The 17,005-nt window shown below is 36.4% G+C and overlaps 1 protein-coding gene across 2 annotated transcripts; it reads left to right on the top strand.

The window, feature by feature from the left end:
* The first annotated feature begins 278 nt into the window (after positions 1-278).
* LOC123321322 (microtubule-associated serine/threonine-protein kinase 3) lies at positions 279-10,518 on the top strand. Of its 2 annotated transcripts, none has more exons than XM_044908788.1 (14): positions 279-595; positions 1,319-1,407; positions 1,980-2,155; positions 2,243-2,339; positions 2,434-2,615; positions 2,814-3,108; positions 3,168-3,907; positions 3,967-4,037; positions 4,499-4,954; positions 5,013-5,287; positions 5,347-5,638; positions 6,203-6,417; positions 6,521-6,850; positions 6,944-10,518. In XM_044908788.1, exons 1-14 carry the CDS (start codon positions 439-441, stop codon positions 8,663-8,665), a joined length of 5,097 nt encoding a protein of 1,698 aa, XP_044764723.1. In that variant the 5' UTR covers positions 279-438; the 3' UTR covers positions 8,666-10,518. The 2 variants fall into 2 exon arrangements, with proteins under 2 accessions (XP_044764723.1, XP_044764722.1); XM_044908787.1 differs by having other exon boundaries at positions 6,521-6,877.
* The last annotated feature ends 6,487 nt before the right edge of the window (positions 10,519-17,005 follow it).

The raw sequence follows: 17,005 nt of genomic DNA, 5'->3' as shown, positions 1-17,005 counted from the left end.
GACAAATTTCATTGTCTTGTTTGCTTTTTACAATTCCATTTGGCACAAAACGTGCAAAAATTCAGGGTGTTTTTTTGCGGTGAAACTATTCGTTTAAACTTTTTAATTGTAGACTGCAAATTAAGATATTTGTCTCCATAAATGAAATCAAAATGGAAATGGAAATCAAAATCTCCACAAATACAGATTAGAATGGAACCTAATCCTTCACAGAATTCTCTGCTACGATGACAAGTTTATTTATTTTTGTGTCAAATTTTTTTCTCACTGCTGTTGCGTTTTGACAACTAAGTGACATTGAACGGGCTGAAAAAATGGGACGATCAACACAAAGACCTGCATTGCTAAATAGAAAAACAATATGAATTTGTGCTTGTGTTTTTTTAATTTTTCAGTTAATTTCTTTTATAAGCCATAAGGGGTTGAAGTGTTCAATAGATGGAGAGCGAAAAATTTCATTGTGGAGCTAAATCCAGAATTCGATGCAATTCTGCTAGGGCTTTGGTATTTGATGACCCAATATCCCCCTGTGAAAGGCCAAAATGTTCAGTGCCGGTGTGTGGATGTGGTGCCCCAAAAAAACATGTTCACACTGGTAATGTTTTCATTGATGATATCATTCTATTGATTTTTGAAAATTTCGCAGATAATTAGTTTATCAATGTGTTCATTGAACATAACAAACATTTTTACAAAATTTCTGACTACTTTCTGTCTGACCATTCAGTTGAAAGTAATCGTGTGCTAATTAATCACAAAATATTTGATAATATCATACCATGTGTGTGGTGCAATGTTGGTATTCTTAAAATAATGGTATGAGTAATGGCACATTCATTTGATGTTGTTTCAAGTTGTTTTTTCTTTATTTTTAGATTGCTCAATATCTGCGTATTTAGCATACATATTTAACGTAAATAGATATTACTTTTTTGAGCATGTGACCATAAATAGTTAAAAACCAATTCTCTTCAAGAATCTTTTTCTCTTGATATAATTTTTCATTCATATGTTCAACTTGAAATGACAGTTCAAAGGATTTCACATGATCTCTTATAATGATCATACTAATCATTAAAAAAATAATAGGTTTAACAAGAAATTATTCTTTTGTCTCTTTGATTTCTAAAGGCCCTCATGTTATTTCTCAGTGGCTGTGTTCAACATACACTTGCTTCTTGGATTTACAGTTAATAGATCTTTGGATAAACATCAATTGAATAATGAGTAACTATACATTTATATTCAAAAGTAGATTTTCTAATCTCAGAAAAAAAATGTTTCGTAACTGAAATTAGTGTTTTTTTTCTCATTCCAGATTATTCTCAGCCTAATCAACCATCGAACCTGGTTCGGATGCGAAATTCTGCCTTAGGAAAGTCCGCACCATCCTTGTCTTTGAATATGGTAAATTTTATATTTTCATTTCAATAATCAGCTTTCTTATCATCTTCATAATCCTCTGATAAGATGTTTACTCTTGTTGATTCGACGACTTTGTTTTGGTATCATTTTATGTTTACAAGGGCCCACACTTGACATAGATGTAGATGAAAACAATTAGGAAATTGTGGATAATCAAATATTCATATTTGATAGGAAAAAAAAGCTGCTTACTGATTGTCCATTTCTCAAAATTAAATTTTTTTCTCATTGTGTTCAGAATATGATCATTTAGGGTTTTTTGTATATGTAGAAACATATTGTTAAATACTTAAAAAAAAAATTTGAGATTTAATATTTGTTCATTTATTTAGTTTCAAGTCAGTTCAATTTTGGTATATTGTTGTTGAGGACGTTTTGTACAATTATGAGAATTCTTGGACTAAACTGATTTCTAGTCTTTAATTAACAAAAAAAAATTGCAATTCTCATCAAATATTCACTATGTCTGCTCTGGTGAGATTTTTTCAGAGTTCTTACATTTGTGCAAATCGGAAATTTTCTCTGAATAATTCTGTTCCCTTCTTCAATTTCAGAAGGACGCAAATGTTTCTCGTCGCAATAGCCGTCCAGTTGCAGTCCATCGACTAAGTTTTATAACAAACACTTCACCTGTTTTACCTAGGTCGCATTCTCCAATCTGTGGAAGTCCTATTGATAGTCCTAGAACACATTCTAGTTTTATCAACTTCTCCTTTGCACCAATCAAGAGGTAAAGTCCTACAATTAATCTAAAATTTCGAACCCAATAATGTTTCAAGGAATAATATACAGATTTTATTGTGTTTACATTTTCCAGAATTGTTGCTGGTTGTAGAGGAGATGGTAGAAGATGGTCTGTAGCATCTTTACCGTCTTCAGGATATGGGACAACTCCTGGTAGTTCCAATATTTCTGTGAGTACAAATATTAAATCAGCAAAACTATAAATTCAATTCAGACCTTTATAACAATGGTGAATTCATAGGTAAATATGGGATCTCTTTTCAGTCTAAATGCTCAAGCCAGGAAAAATTGCATCAACTTCCTCATTTACCAACCACCGATGATATGAAAATGCTTACACATCATTTTTCTAGCAACGACAGCAATGCTTCCATCTCATGTGTTACAGAAGAAACTGTAGCTACACACAGGTCACCACTTCATCGTCCAAGATCAAGAAGTCTGAGGTAAATAAGTTACTTAGGGTCCCATAAAAAATTCCTTGAATTCTAATTTCATTCGAGTACCTTATAAAATTCTGGAGACAATTATTCATTGTGCCCTATCGAAATTATTCATTGTTTGTCAAAAAAAATGTTTAAGTTAAATATTCAGGATTGCCAGATTTGGGAGAACTCTTAAAACAGTTTTTTTTTTCATTGCAGTAGTCCAAGTAGATCTCCCATTATAGATAACGAAATTTGTATGATGAATACCTTATATAAGGAGCGCTTTCCAAAAGCTACACAGCAAATGGAAGAAAGATTGACGAATTTCATAGAAGAGAATAAGTCTATTGATTTTGGGAAGACTTTTTGTGATTTTGTGCCTATAGTCCGTTTTGTACATCATCAAGTTCTGGAAATGGCAAGAGATTGTTTACATAAATCCCAATCCAAACTGATAACAAGCAGATACTTTTACGAGATGTCCGAGAATTTAGAAAGACTACTTACAGAGGTAATCTTAACTGATTTTCCACTATTTCTGTGATGTAACAAAATGTATGTGTTTTACAGACTAAAGAAAAATCAGAGGATGCTGCAAATCTAGTCACAGGCTTCATAAAGAAGCTTCTATTAATAATTTCGAGACCTGCTCGTCTCTTGGAGTGCTTGGAGTTTGATCCAGAGGAGTTTTACCATTTTTTGGAGGCAGCCGAAGGCCAGGTGAAAGGCTTTCAAGGCATAAAGACAGACATCCCACAATACATAATACAGAAGCTGGGATTAAATCGGGATCCCATAGCGGAGCTGCAGCAAGAACTGCGTGATTGCTCTTGGGGCTCAAATTTATCTTCATCATGTAATTCTGTTTGTATGTCTTCAACGCCCAACTCGAAAACAACCTTAAAAAATCCCAACGAGCAGGATTTCGAAGTGGTAAAACTTATTTCAAATGGGGCTTACGGGGCTGTGTATCTTGTAAAGCACAAGCAGACTAAGCAGAGGTTCGCTTTGAAGAAAATAAATAAAAATAATTTGATGTTGAGGAATCAGGTAGAACAAGTTTTTGCCGAACGAGATATATTAAGCTTCGCTGATAATCCATTTGTTGTTTCTATGTACTGCAGTTTTGAAACAAGAAAGCATCTATGTTTAGTGATGGAATATGTTGAGGGGGGGGACTGCGCTAGCTTGTTGAAAAATATTGGACCTCTTCCTTCAGATATGGCCAAATTTTATTTCGCAGAGACTGTTCTAGCTGTTGAATATCTTCATAGTTACGGCATTGTACATAGGGACCTTAAACCCGATAAGTAAGTCTGAATACTTGTCCCAAACTTGTGTTTTCTATTAATTCCAAATTTATTTTCAGCTTGCTCATAACAGCATTGGGACATATTAAGTTGACAGATTTCGGATTGAGCAAAATGGGTCTGATGTCATGTAAGTTAATTTGAGAATAGTTTCAGTACTTCCATTTAAATATACTACCTCTAATAATAGGTAGTAGCGTGGTGTGAAATTTGCCCCTCCTATTCAGCTGAAAATACGTGGATTATGCGGATTTAGAGTGTTAAAAAGCCTATTGATTTTGAAGGAAATCAGAAAAACTTTTTGACTTCTTCAATTTGTTGTTTTGGGCACGCTACAGCTCGCAATTTTGTTTCTATTGATGAAAAATTTTGAACATTTGTGCCCATATGAAAAGTAACGAAGTTTATTGGTCACAATCCATCCAGCTGTTTTCGAGTTTTTCGAAATTTATCGGAATTTCGGGTCTTTTCAAAGAAATACTTTTGCTTGTCAGGTGTGGTGAATTTTCCTTCTCCACTGGCTATACGGATTGGTTAGATAGTTTCCAATCTATTAAAGATTGCATATGCATCTCATGAATTCTTTTCCAGTGGCAACAAATTTGTACGAAGGTTACGTTGATACGGAATCGAGGCAGTTTTCGGATAAACAAGTATTTGGAACGCCAGAATATATTGCACCAGAAGTAATTCTGAGGCAAGGCTATGGAAAACCAGTAGATTGGTGGTCGATGGGTATCATTCTGTACGAGTTTCTCGTGGGATGCGTGCCGTTTTTCGGTGATACCCCTGAAGAACTCTTCTCACACACCGTGCACGATGATATAGAATGGCCGGATAAGGACGATTGGCCTGTGCAAGAGGATGCCAAGGATCTCATTACCGCTTTACTGCAGCACTCTCCGAGGGATCGTTTGGGTACGGGGGGTGCGCATGAAGTCAAGGAACATATTTATTTCGCTGATTTGGATTGGAATAGCTTGCTGAGACAGAAGGCTGAGTTCATTCCTCAACTAGAGCACGATGAGGACACAAGCTATTTCGACAGTGAGTGGTTTTCACGATCATTTATGGAATATTTTTAATTAATTCCTTTTTCTACTAGGTCGACTTGATCGATATAACCACGAGCTTGAAGATGATACAGACGACACAGATGATTCCCCAGTTTTCAGTCTATTCTCTTCCTGCTCTCCGCAGTATAAGAAAACAAATGTGTCGAAGTTGAGTCTGAATACCGATGTTGAAAAGGGAACGGAATCCCCCAAATTCAGCTTGGATACTCCAGATACACCAGATGTCCCCGATTACAAATTGAAATTCGAGGTACAATCAGTAAGCAAGGAACATCCCAACGTTGTACAAGTGGAACATAAGAAGGTGAAAATACTTTCACCATCATGTGTTGGTAGTAATTTATAATTTTAATTCAATTTCAGCCTATACTAGATCTCAGCAGAACTTTGAGTACTCCTGATTCATCTCAGACGGATAGCGATGATGTATCGCCTCAGATTCAACGTAAACGAAGAAGTGCTCACAGCAGAGACGTTCTACCCAAATTTTCTATTTCAATGGAGGATGCTTCCATGGAATACAGCTCGATGCATCTTGAGAAGACGCTGGCACTGGCCAGAATTGCCTCAACACCGAATTCTAGCAAACATAAGTCGAGATCTGTTGTTAAGAGTGCTTCTGCTTCAGGGCTATCCCTGATGATTCCAAATACAGGTTGGTAATCCTCTTGTCTCAAATAGTGAGCTGCTCGTCAAAAGTTGACCATATTGATGTTTTCCATGTTTTCCAACTTGTCTTTATTTTTTTGAGCATATGGGTCAGAAATGCACATTTTAATGTCTTCAGTCTGTACCTAAGCAATTAAAAATCGAATATCATTTATGCCAAGTACTATCTGATGACAAAAAAGCCCTTGGTATGCTACAAGCTGATAGAACACAACTGCAAGTGGCCAATTCATTCGATATCACCCAAAGTGTGAAATCATGTTTACTCTCACAGTGCTTTGTCACTAAAACTCTTTGTCAAAGACCCAAAAGTGCTACAAGGCCATTAGAAACCTCTTAGCACTTGTAGAATGGCAAGTAAACTTCTTCGATTGGCAAGTTTTAAAACCAATTGGAGAATCCTCAATGGTTGTCTAACGGGCAATGTCAGTGTTATTTTCTTTAAGAAAAACCACTCACTTTGTTGATGCAGATGAGTCATATACTATTATGTTTGAGAATATTCTGAATCTTCACAGTTTTTTTGGTAATTGATGAAAATTCTTTCCAGATGAATTCGAAGCCATACACTCTCCAAGTGGGGGTGGATCAAGTACGGCAAGTTCTCGTGACACTTCCCCATGTCGGGAACTGTCCCCGCTGATAACTAGCCTGAAGCCTCCCATCATTATACGAAGAGGTCCTAAGGGTTTCGGATTTACAGTTCACACTATCAGGGTGTATTACGGCGATACGGACGTTTATACCATGCACCATTTGGTGATGGTAAGTAGACATCCTTCACTGACATACCCTGTTAAATTTTTTGAGGGAAATAAATTGATTTGATTTGATTCATTCTCATGTTTTAAATTCTTCTACTTTACAGGCAGTTGAGGAAGGGAGTCCGGCTTTCGAGGCAGGCTTGAGACCTGCCGATTTGATAACGCACATCAACGGGGAAACAGTTCAAGGTCTATATCATACTCAGGTACTTCAGCTGTTGTTGGGAGGTGCGGAACATGTTAGCTTACGAGCGACGCCACTGGAGCAGACTTCCATTAAGACTGGAGGGCGCAAACGGGAGCCCGGTTTGAGTAAACTGGCCAAACGCAGTCTTCACAGACAGAGAAAACAGAAGAAGGACCACGATAAGAAACGGAAGAACTCGCTGTTTCGAAGAATAAGTAATAAGAGGGCAAGCGCAGAAATCCAACAGGTTTGTCACAGTAATCTTGTAAATCTTGTAAGTGTTAAATAGGGATCATCACGATGAACGCTTATTAAACATCCCTTTTCAATTTTATTTCAGATGGCAGCGGGTATCCAGTCTCCTATCAGCGTAACTCCAAGTCGTAGTTTTCAGTCGTTTTCACGGTCTCAAGATATCAGTCCGTTGAATGTGACATCAGTCAGGAACAATGCGAATAGATCCAGCCTTTCACCCCCAGACAATATGAGCCACCTTACTACTAGTTCTTCATCTCAAACTCCTTCATCTGGTTCTCCAAGTCCTACTCCGGTTTCAGCAAGTCGCAGTAATAAGCAGCATTATCAGAGACCTTCAACATTGCATGGACTGAAACACAAGCTTCATTCGACTGGTTGTTCTAAGGTATTGCATACTTCAAACCCCTCTTGTGCAGCTGCAATTCCTAGTAGGAGGAAGAGCGTAGGTCACATTCCCCTTTCTCCCCTTGCGAGGACACCTTCTCCTTCGCCTTTACCAGCCTCACCTACAAGGTCTCCTAGTCCATTGACTTTTCCCATTGGTCATCAACCTGGCAGTTCTAACACCACACAGTCTTATAGTCCTAGTGCAGGGGGAGCTCCGATTGCCATATGTACCCAGAGCAAGAAAGGTTTCGTTAGGGCTAAGACCTCAGAACCTGGATCTCCTCTTTTGAGAAGAGCCTTGTCGCCTGATCGTTTACACCCAAGGAGCGCTGAAAATAAATGTTCAATTTCGCCACTCTGTTCATCTGGAAACCCCCAGACAGTTGTTAAGGCTCAACCAAGGACTAATAACACTGCACTGTGGAAACCAACACAGTTAGATAGGGAAAAAGATATGGAATTGGAGAATAGTTCAGATATGTCCATCCCCCTTGAAACCCAAAACCAAAACAGGTTATCCTTGAACCTATCAGCTCCGGGAGAACTACTACCCAGAATAGCGGAGGAAAAAGATTCCCCCACAAGCAGTTGTTACGATATTAAACAGGATTTAACTAAAGATATCAAAGAAAAAGATAAATGTGATAAAAATTTTAGCTCTAAGACGTTCGAAAAACAGGAGTCCAAAAATAATTGCAGGGAGGGAAAAGAATTTCAGGAAATCAAGAAGAAGGATGAAAAAATCAATACGAATAGCAATAAAATCGATGAAGTTACTAATACTGATAGTCAGAAAGTTAAAGCTTCCGAAGATAAGGAGACAGTGTCTCAGCATTCAACAGAAAACTCACCACAAGTTCCTAATGAAGAAAAAGAACTGGCTTCTAAGTCTGATACAACAGCAATACAAAAACCAAAAATTGTAGAGATGATTGAAAAACAAAAATCGAAGAATTCAGTGGAATCTGAAAAAGTAAAACCTAAAAAGAGCGAAGAGAGCGAGAAGAGCAATCTAAAATCTCCAGATGAGTCACTGAGAACAAAGGCTAAGAACACTGTGGAAGGAGACAAACACAAAACGAAAGATAAAGATGAGGAAAAACCCAGCAAAGTTTTGAGTGACAGTGAAATGAGTTCTAGTAAAACGAAAAGCTCCAAAGATTTGCTTAAAGCTTTCTCTCTGAAAGACTCTACCAAAAAACAGAAAGAAAATAAGAAACAAAATAAAAGCAGTGAAAAAGAGAAAGAACAGCATAAATCCGAAGCAGGTAAAAGTACCTGTAAACCTGATGAAAAAGATAGCAAAGCTGTGTTGAAACCAGCTGAGGGTGATGCAACTAAAGGCAGCAAAAAAGCTAAAAATGAAGATAAAATACAGGTTGAAATTCCCAAATCTTCAGTAGCTAGTAGGAAATGAATATTTCACATCCTGCCAATGTAGGTAGTGTTTTGTATATAATTTTGAAATTTTATTATAAATTCACTTGGATAAGTCAATTCCTTAATATTCAAGCACCCATGGGGAACTGAAAACGTCTATACTGTGGTGTTACTAAAAATCATTAAATGATTTTTAGCCATTTGAGATTTAATTTATAGTTATTTATTGTGGTAGGTACAAAAAAGTCTCTAGCTCTTATAGATTGATTCTGTGTATGCATTGGGCAAAATTTTTGGGGAATATACACTATTTTCCTTTTTGATTCATATAGATAGGTGATATACCTTGACTATAATCCATATGGATGAAAAATAAAAATCACATTTTTTGATGCCTGTAATAAAAAAATATCCATGTTGGTTCAAGGTGTTTTGTCCTTTCAATGTAAACTTTTTCAAGTGATTTTAAAATCTGGTCCAGGTTTCCATAGTGTCAAAACATTAAATTGTTGAATAATTCTAGGCTTGATCTGTCTCCGGCATTGAAGAAACCCCACAGACTATGATTTGAAAGCCTTTTATTATTTTGCAATTCCATGATTTCATGTCACTTATATGTTTAGTTCCTCATACAGTATTTTTTACTTTGAATTTATATTCGTCACGTCAAAATATACAAAGAATTTATAATTCATGAATGAGATGATATTGAACATTCTTTTGAATTGAAGAAAATTTCTGCATGAAAATGATTTTTTATACATTTTATGTAATAATTTTATTTTTCAATGTATTTCTGTGTAGGTATACACGTACATTGTTGAGTCACTTCGTTGTTTTTATTTTTTTTCTTTTTTGAAAAATGAATTATTGAAACTGCTACATATCAGAATCTTACAAATTTTTTAATTATTTTAAATATATACTGTTTGTAGCAAAATATTGGTCTTTCTTGGATGGAAAAATAATTGATCTCATATAAATATTCTTGTTTGTGAAAAACAAATTCTTAAATGTTCTCACTGAGTGACATACTGAATTCTCTTGATATTATTTATCTTAAAAGTTCCAGATGTAAATATTCTTAGCTTTGGTGTAATACAGTTGGAAGGTTCATTAACAGAGAAGCAAACATTTATATTTCATTATAAACCTTATATTGAAAAAAAGGCTTCATTTGTGAGTGAGTCTCCTTCAATACTGAATCAAAAGTGTTATTCATCAGTACTGAAATAATCAATGCATAATTTTCAAACGGTATTTTGTGTGTTACAAAATATCCGCTCAGATATTGTTTCTTATTTTTAACTTAATTGAATTGGTGATCAGATAGTATTCAACAGTAACGTTCAATTTGTTATAATCAACCACAACTTTTATAATATTATGAATATTGTGCTTGCTTTATATGGAACAGAAATATCGAATTGCAAGAGCCTCAAGTTTTTTATATATTGAAATGATGAAAATTTTGTCAACATTATCTATTGGCGTGAAGCATTTCCAAGTTTTTCAATTTATTGGCAAAAACCGTTTCTTGCTAATAAAAACTGGGATATTTGATGGGTTACATAATAATCATTTAAACTTAAATGTATAAATCGCTGTACCTACTTAGCTTAGAATAGAACTGTTCCAATTTTCCTATATCCTGAGTTATGTAACTTCTCAAGAATTGCTTTTCTTTGACCAGTTTATCCTTTGACAGATTTTGCATTCGTATGTTTTTTTTTTGGTTGATTTAATATACTATCTGAATCAATGGAAATAACAGACTTGAATGTATATTACTATGTTTTCTTTTAACTAGTTTATTTACCCTTTTTTTTGTGAACTTACATTTCGTTTGTTTTTGTATTTATTTTCTAGTTAATATATGTCTGTCAAGTCTTTTATGTTTTCCTTGAATGCTTTCATATTTTTGGTTTAGTATTCCTATTCCACTTAGAATCAAATAAGAAAGACATTCTGAATCCCTATTCCCCAAAGTATCAATGAAAAAAGATTAAAAGTAGATCGAAGTGGATCAAGCTACATTCACAATCAATTCACGGGCCGAAGTGCACTTCAGCACGGAAGCTTAGCAGATGGCGTTCTCTGTTACCATTCACAATGAAATTCAAGACAAAATTTCTTGCAAGTTGCAAACTATCACTTCGGCAAGGAATTTCGTGCCGGCTATGGATGATGCTGATGCTTATGTTTTGATCAGTTACATTTTTGATTCATTTGAGTATTTGGTTCCAAGATTATTGCGAATGGTAAATTTCGTGCCGAAGTGCACTTCGGCCCGCGAATTGATTGTGAATGCAGCTTCAGAAGACTGCTAGATTTGAAATACTGGCTTTGACCTGGAGGATTAACAAGAGCCTAAAGCACAGTGATTAAAACACGATAAATTTTCTCCATTTCTCGATGCAAACAAACAAAATCAGAAGAATAAGTGAGACTAAATGTTATGCCTCAAATTCGTTAGTGCAAATGGGTCAAGTCATTGTATAATGGGAAAGTCAAAGATTATAGAGTTTGGGGTTTGAAAAAAGTTAGGGTGAAGTAAAAGGGTAGAAGGTCTCTCTACCCTCCATATATCGAGGGTAAGATACCATCATTGTATAAAGACCATGGTCTTTATACAATGTCCATAGTACTAACTCTAGTTACAAAAATTTACACCATATGGTAGAATAATCTATATGAAATAGAAAGAAAACTACTACATCTCCTAAAATGAAGAAATCTACTAAAGAAACGCCAAGTATAAACTCCTAAATTACCGCTTATATATAAGATGTAGCTGCATCGCTATTTCTCGCCAAAAGAACATAGGTACTCTCTCCCATAAACTGAAATGAATTCCTTCGAAAAATCTCCATACCTGAGGAGCAAAACAATTTCTAAAAACTCGAAAACGGCTGTATGGATTCTGAATAGGCTCCCTCACGCTTCAGATGAGCACCAACGTGCACATCGATAGATTCGATATTGCTAAATGTAGCGAGGCCATAAAAAAAATTTCAAATAATTTCGATAACTCAAAAACTGTTCTTCCGATTCCCACCAAAATCAATAATATTTTTCCTTACACTGTAGATCCGCATAATCCTATTTAATTAGCTCGGTAGTTTCATAATCCACACATACACACAAATAAGTGGCTTAAAAGAACACCCAATAGTTTTCCTGATACATCGGTTTAATATGGTGAGATGAGCAATGTACAGATTTCTGAGCCATGTCTGTTTCACGTGTTCATTATGTCCAAGTACCTAAGTATCATTGATAAGTGGAGGAAAAACTCAATCCCTCGAAGATCACCTCCATTACTTTCACTAGGAAGTATGAATGATGGTGATGGGAGAATAAGGAATACCAGAGTCTCTGATCAAGTACATCCCATCAGCGGTTTTTCCCAGTAACGAAATCACAAAAGAAAACCAGCATCCAGAAACTACGAAACTGAGTAAAAATATTGTAAAGGGAACCCATCCCTAAATCCTCATTTATTTATTCATTTGAACGGGGATCGTTGTGGTTCGGTTAGCCTTCCAGGCTAACGTCAGTGGTGTTGATAAAACCGACAACATCCCCAAGAAGGCTCCTAAATAAGAGCCTTGGCCGTTACCTCGTGAGTATCCAAGACCGGATTCCCCATATATGAATGGTTCTAAGGTCAGCCAGCTCTTTAAACTTGAACACCATGTGTTCAGCTGTTTCTGCTTCTGATCTACAGAGCCTACAAATTGCATCTGCTGACAGTACCCCGTCAGCAGTCCCACCATCAAGAGCTTAGCTTAGCTTCAGCAGCTTTCTGGTGTAGGTCGGTGAAATCATTCCGAATTTCTTTGACTGAGTAAGTCCAGGAGTGTTTCTCCAGAGGTTTATTCTGTTGTTCAACTCCCATTGTTGGATCGTTGCCCTATATTGGTCTTTTCCAAGCCCACCAAAAGGCTCCAGGTCCAACAGTGTGAAACTTGATGCTCTTTTTGCAAATTCATTTCCTTCAACACCACAATGACCCTAGATCTAGTATGGGTTCAAGCTCTGGAGTAGGAGCTGTGCGTATATAGCTCCCGCGTAACACACCAACACAGGCAAGCCTTTGCAGTTTTAGAAACCGTTTGCGTGAAGTAATCTCTTCGGTTTTAGTCCACCATGCTATAGACGCATAGGTGACAATAGGGCGTACGTACTACTCCTGTGTATAGCCACAAATCCATTTTCGGTTTCATGCCCTATGTCTTTCCAAAGAGTCTTTTGCAAGCCCACATGGTGGCCGTGGCTCTGGAAAGAGTCTTATCTATGCATGTGTTCCTTCCAGTTGATTATTGGCTGTCCAGGATAACACCTAGATATTTGCACTCACTGGAGAAGTTTGAGTCTGGTCATGTAGAACCTAAATCCTCAGAAGGAATACCATTACATGGTATACAGATGGTTTGAAAACTACGACAGGGACTGGTGCGGGAATATTCAGGGCTGGCACTAGATACTCACTATCGTTAGGCCGCTACGTCCAATCGTTGCAATGAATCCAAAAAGAATTAAACTATCAGCAATGCGATGAACGATGGTATATGGCTCCGAAGAAAAATCATTGAAATAGGCAAGAATAACAATGGTCTGTTTCATCTGGATTCCCAGTCACTCGAGAATAAAAGGTAATGAAGAGGTAAACACATGCATTTGTATATAAGGAGAACAAGCTTCTTTTCAGTGGCCCGGCACTCTTTTGTGGTATTGGAAAATGTACCTACAAGAAACAAGAAATAATTTCAGGACAAGGAAAAAACTAAAAGAGAAAGGCTCTGGCGGAATCTTCCGAGGTTGGATCATTCTAAAAAGTTCCTTGGCAGCTTTAACACAGAAAGATCTAGGAATATAAGTATCTGGATCTTAGCAAGTGTATATATGCTAGACCTCCTTACTGGATTTCTCACAGCCATGAAGCCATAGAGACTCCAGAGATCACCTGGTGACGGAAAGCCTCTCGATTGCAACCCAACGGAAAAAACGCTTTGGTCAGTAAATAACTAGCCATTGTTAGAAAAATGCCTTGGACGAGAAACTTGCACGAGGCATTTTCCTTCAAGTCATACCAGATACTGGACTTCTTCAGAACTTTGGAACTAGATAGCGAGCTGTAGATAAGATAGTGGCGAAAATAGCTTTGATGGTGGGCAGAATAGATCTTGAGGTTGCTCTGCAACGTAACCCTCCTTAAATCTTCAATCTACAATGATCCATATGGTGCCGAGCACATAGTGGCAAATGCCTGGAGCTTGCCTCAGGAACAAACACTTGGGTCAAAAATGTTTCATATAGTTCTCAAGGCATCGTGAAAGCTCCTAGGGAGAATGCCAGAGTAATTGATGATCTCCTTAGGAACTGATTGAGTAGGGTAAAAGAACAATAGATAAATTTGGGCGCTTTTCTGAAAGGTTTAGCCGACCGACCTCTACAACAGATCCACCAGAAGAGTGATGAACAGAATCGTAATCTTACATCCTAACTCTTCGATACAAAGGATATACCTTCTCCGAGTTCAGGGAGGCAGGAGCTTGCAAAGTTTGGAATACCAACACCATCAAGAAACGTTGGAAATGGCAATAAGGATATTTGAGAAGTGAAGACCCACTCTTGAGCATGAAATCAGTAATCAAGGATCCTTTCTATTCAAGGCTGGAAGGAGAGCTTTGGGGAAACTTAGAATATCCAACATATAAAAATAGATCATGAGTCGGTCGAGCTAAAGTTGGAAACTGGAAGGTTTTGTTATAGCTTGGAGTGAAGAATACCAAATGGCAAAAGAAGAATATAACGAAAGTGGACACCCAACAACTTGCAGGGCATGCTATGCTCAGCAGGAAACAGTTATCCATATATCCTGTCTGCTTGTAGAGTCGATGTTCCATCAGGGTATATAAAGACACAATGTGGTGCTCCGAAATCACTACTTCCATCTGACAGAAGTTTATGGTAGACAAAGAACCAGCCATATATGGGCTTCCAGAGCAGTGGTCGAGAATGATAAAACTCGCATATACAGGAATTAAGCTTTTCCAACAACAAAACAGATCCATGTAATAGAGCTAGTTATATTTCTGACAGACAAAGACCTCGAAGGATTTTTTTCGTAAAATTTTTCTACCCTGCTGAAAATAATGTGGTGATGAAAGAAGAACAGAAAAGTTAAAAACATAACGATTTAATGTTCGAATTGGTGAGACCCACACGAAATACAGTTTTGATTGTGGTTTCGATCATATTATGTTTAGGAGGAATGAGATCTAACTTTGTAACTGAATTGAAGATTATTTTCCGTCCTGCAGAACTCTGGCTGAGGTATTGGCGTGCAGAAATCAAGTAAAAATCCCTTGAAGCTTATCTTTTTTGTTAAGGGACCCTCTAAAGGCAGAATCTCAATATGTGAGAGGTTTTTTAGTGAGTATCCAAACAGAAACCTAGGAGTTCCACACCTCTGGGAGCGCAGTCCCTCTCAGGGTTTGCCTTGAAGAGGCTTTTCCTCTCAAAGGGACAACAAAACTGCATAAAGCGAGAAGACTGAGAATGGGTTGAATAGGTGGTTTGACTGAAGAAAATTGAAACTAGGACGAACAAAACTGAATACTATGATGGGTGCTTGTTGAGTATAGGAAAAATAACAAGACTCAGAGGCAAATTAACGTTATAATTGTCCACAAAAATATGTGCTATTTTCCTGTCACTTTTCGTTAGTTATTTTTCATTTCCTTATTAATTTCTCATAGATAAATGCATATATTCTCTTCTACAAACATTCAACAGTAAACAAAGAATGAGAATGCTTGTCGAAGACAAAGCAAATTTTGATTATTTTCTTGTACAAAAAAATCTTATAATTAAAAGAAAACCTAGAGAAAGAGAGAGAAAAAGTTTATTTTAATGGCCATCGACCTATTGTTACTGAGAATGCTTCATTAGAGTGACCAATATTTTTTCAAACATACTCGAAACACTGTGAAAAGTTTCCTATGATTTTCCTTCATGAAAATATGTTGATGGAAGTGAAATATTTCGTGAAATAATGAAATAATTTAACGTCTCTAATTTTCAAGATGTAGATTGAAAGGACCTCTATCGTTTCTTAGTATTATTCTTGGGAGTAACCATCTTATCGGAAATATCCTCGAAAAAGAAAGAAAAATTCCTATGATTTCTTTGTGAAAAAATATCTCATATGAGTTAAATATAACGCAAGATAACGATAGTATGAAACGTTTTGGATTTTCCACATTAAGATTGAAAGGAAATCTATAGTTTTTCAGAATGATTAATGAGGGTGAGTTTTCAATCATATATGTATAGGACGAAACTATTCAATGTTGAAAATTTTATCCTGAAATAACAGATTTGGAAGAATCTTATACCTAAATATCGAATAAGGATATCTGGTAGTAGCATATGAATTTTTCTTGAAACTTTTAAAGGGTTTTTTTCCACAACGTCCGAAACACAGGAAGAAAACAGTTAAAGGAAAGATCTGAAATGTCAAGGGAAAATTTTAGAAGATTTTTCTATAAACTATGATCCGAAGTTACATTTTGAATGCGTCTTTTTATGAAACATTGTTTCAAAAATTGCTAAGTGTACCCATAACTTTTAACACAAGATCAATTCAACCATTCAGCAAAGAATAACGAATAGTGAATGAACTATCAAGTGTTGATTTATATCAGCATTGCTTCTCTTCATCATTAACCTGGTATTATTTTCATTTTCAATCTAATTCATTTCGATATTTTGAGCCTTGTTTGAAGAAAAATCGAAGCGTATTTTGCCTCTCACATAATTTTCCTTGATTTACAAAAATTATATAATTGGTTATTGAATATGATTCAGTTCTGCTTTTAAAACTGATGTAAAAGTTTACTATCATTTCGAAATTCATCTGGCAAAATTGTTCAAGCTTCAAATCCACAACTTTCCAAGAAAAAGTTCGATTTTTGACAAACTTTTTTGAAAAACTCAATAATCAGAACATTTTTGAAGAATTCGTTGAATTTATTCTCATTACTCGATATATTTGCGAAGCTACAAAGATTACGAAACACTTATAGCCACTGCCCCTCAAAGAACATCAGAATCCTTTACAATAGGACGAGCAAAGCTTATCCATAAACGCCGATTTCCGTTTGGCACAAAGAAAAAGACAACACCTCTTCATTTCCAATTCTACGAATCGCCTCGTGTCTGGAAAAAATCGCGCATTCGTTTCCGAAGAAATAAATATCTACAATCGAACACAGCTGATCGAAATCGAGCTATACTTAGCACCAATAGATTCATAATCCTCGGGAATGATGCATTCTCGTCCAGCCTGTTCGTTCCCTCTACATTG

The sequence above is a fragment of the Coccinella septempunctata genome, chromosome X, assembly GCF_907165205.1.
Source record: "Coccinella septempunctata chromosome X, icCocSept1.1, whole genome shotgun sequence".
NCBI classification, from domain to species: Eukaryota; Metazoa; Arthropoda; class Insecta; order Coleoptera; family Coccinellidae; genus Coccinella; species Coccinella septempunctata.
This window is presented reverse-complemented; position numbering and strand designations above follow the sequence as displayed.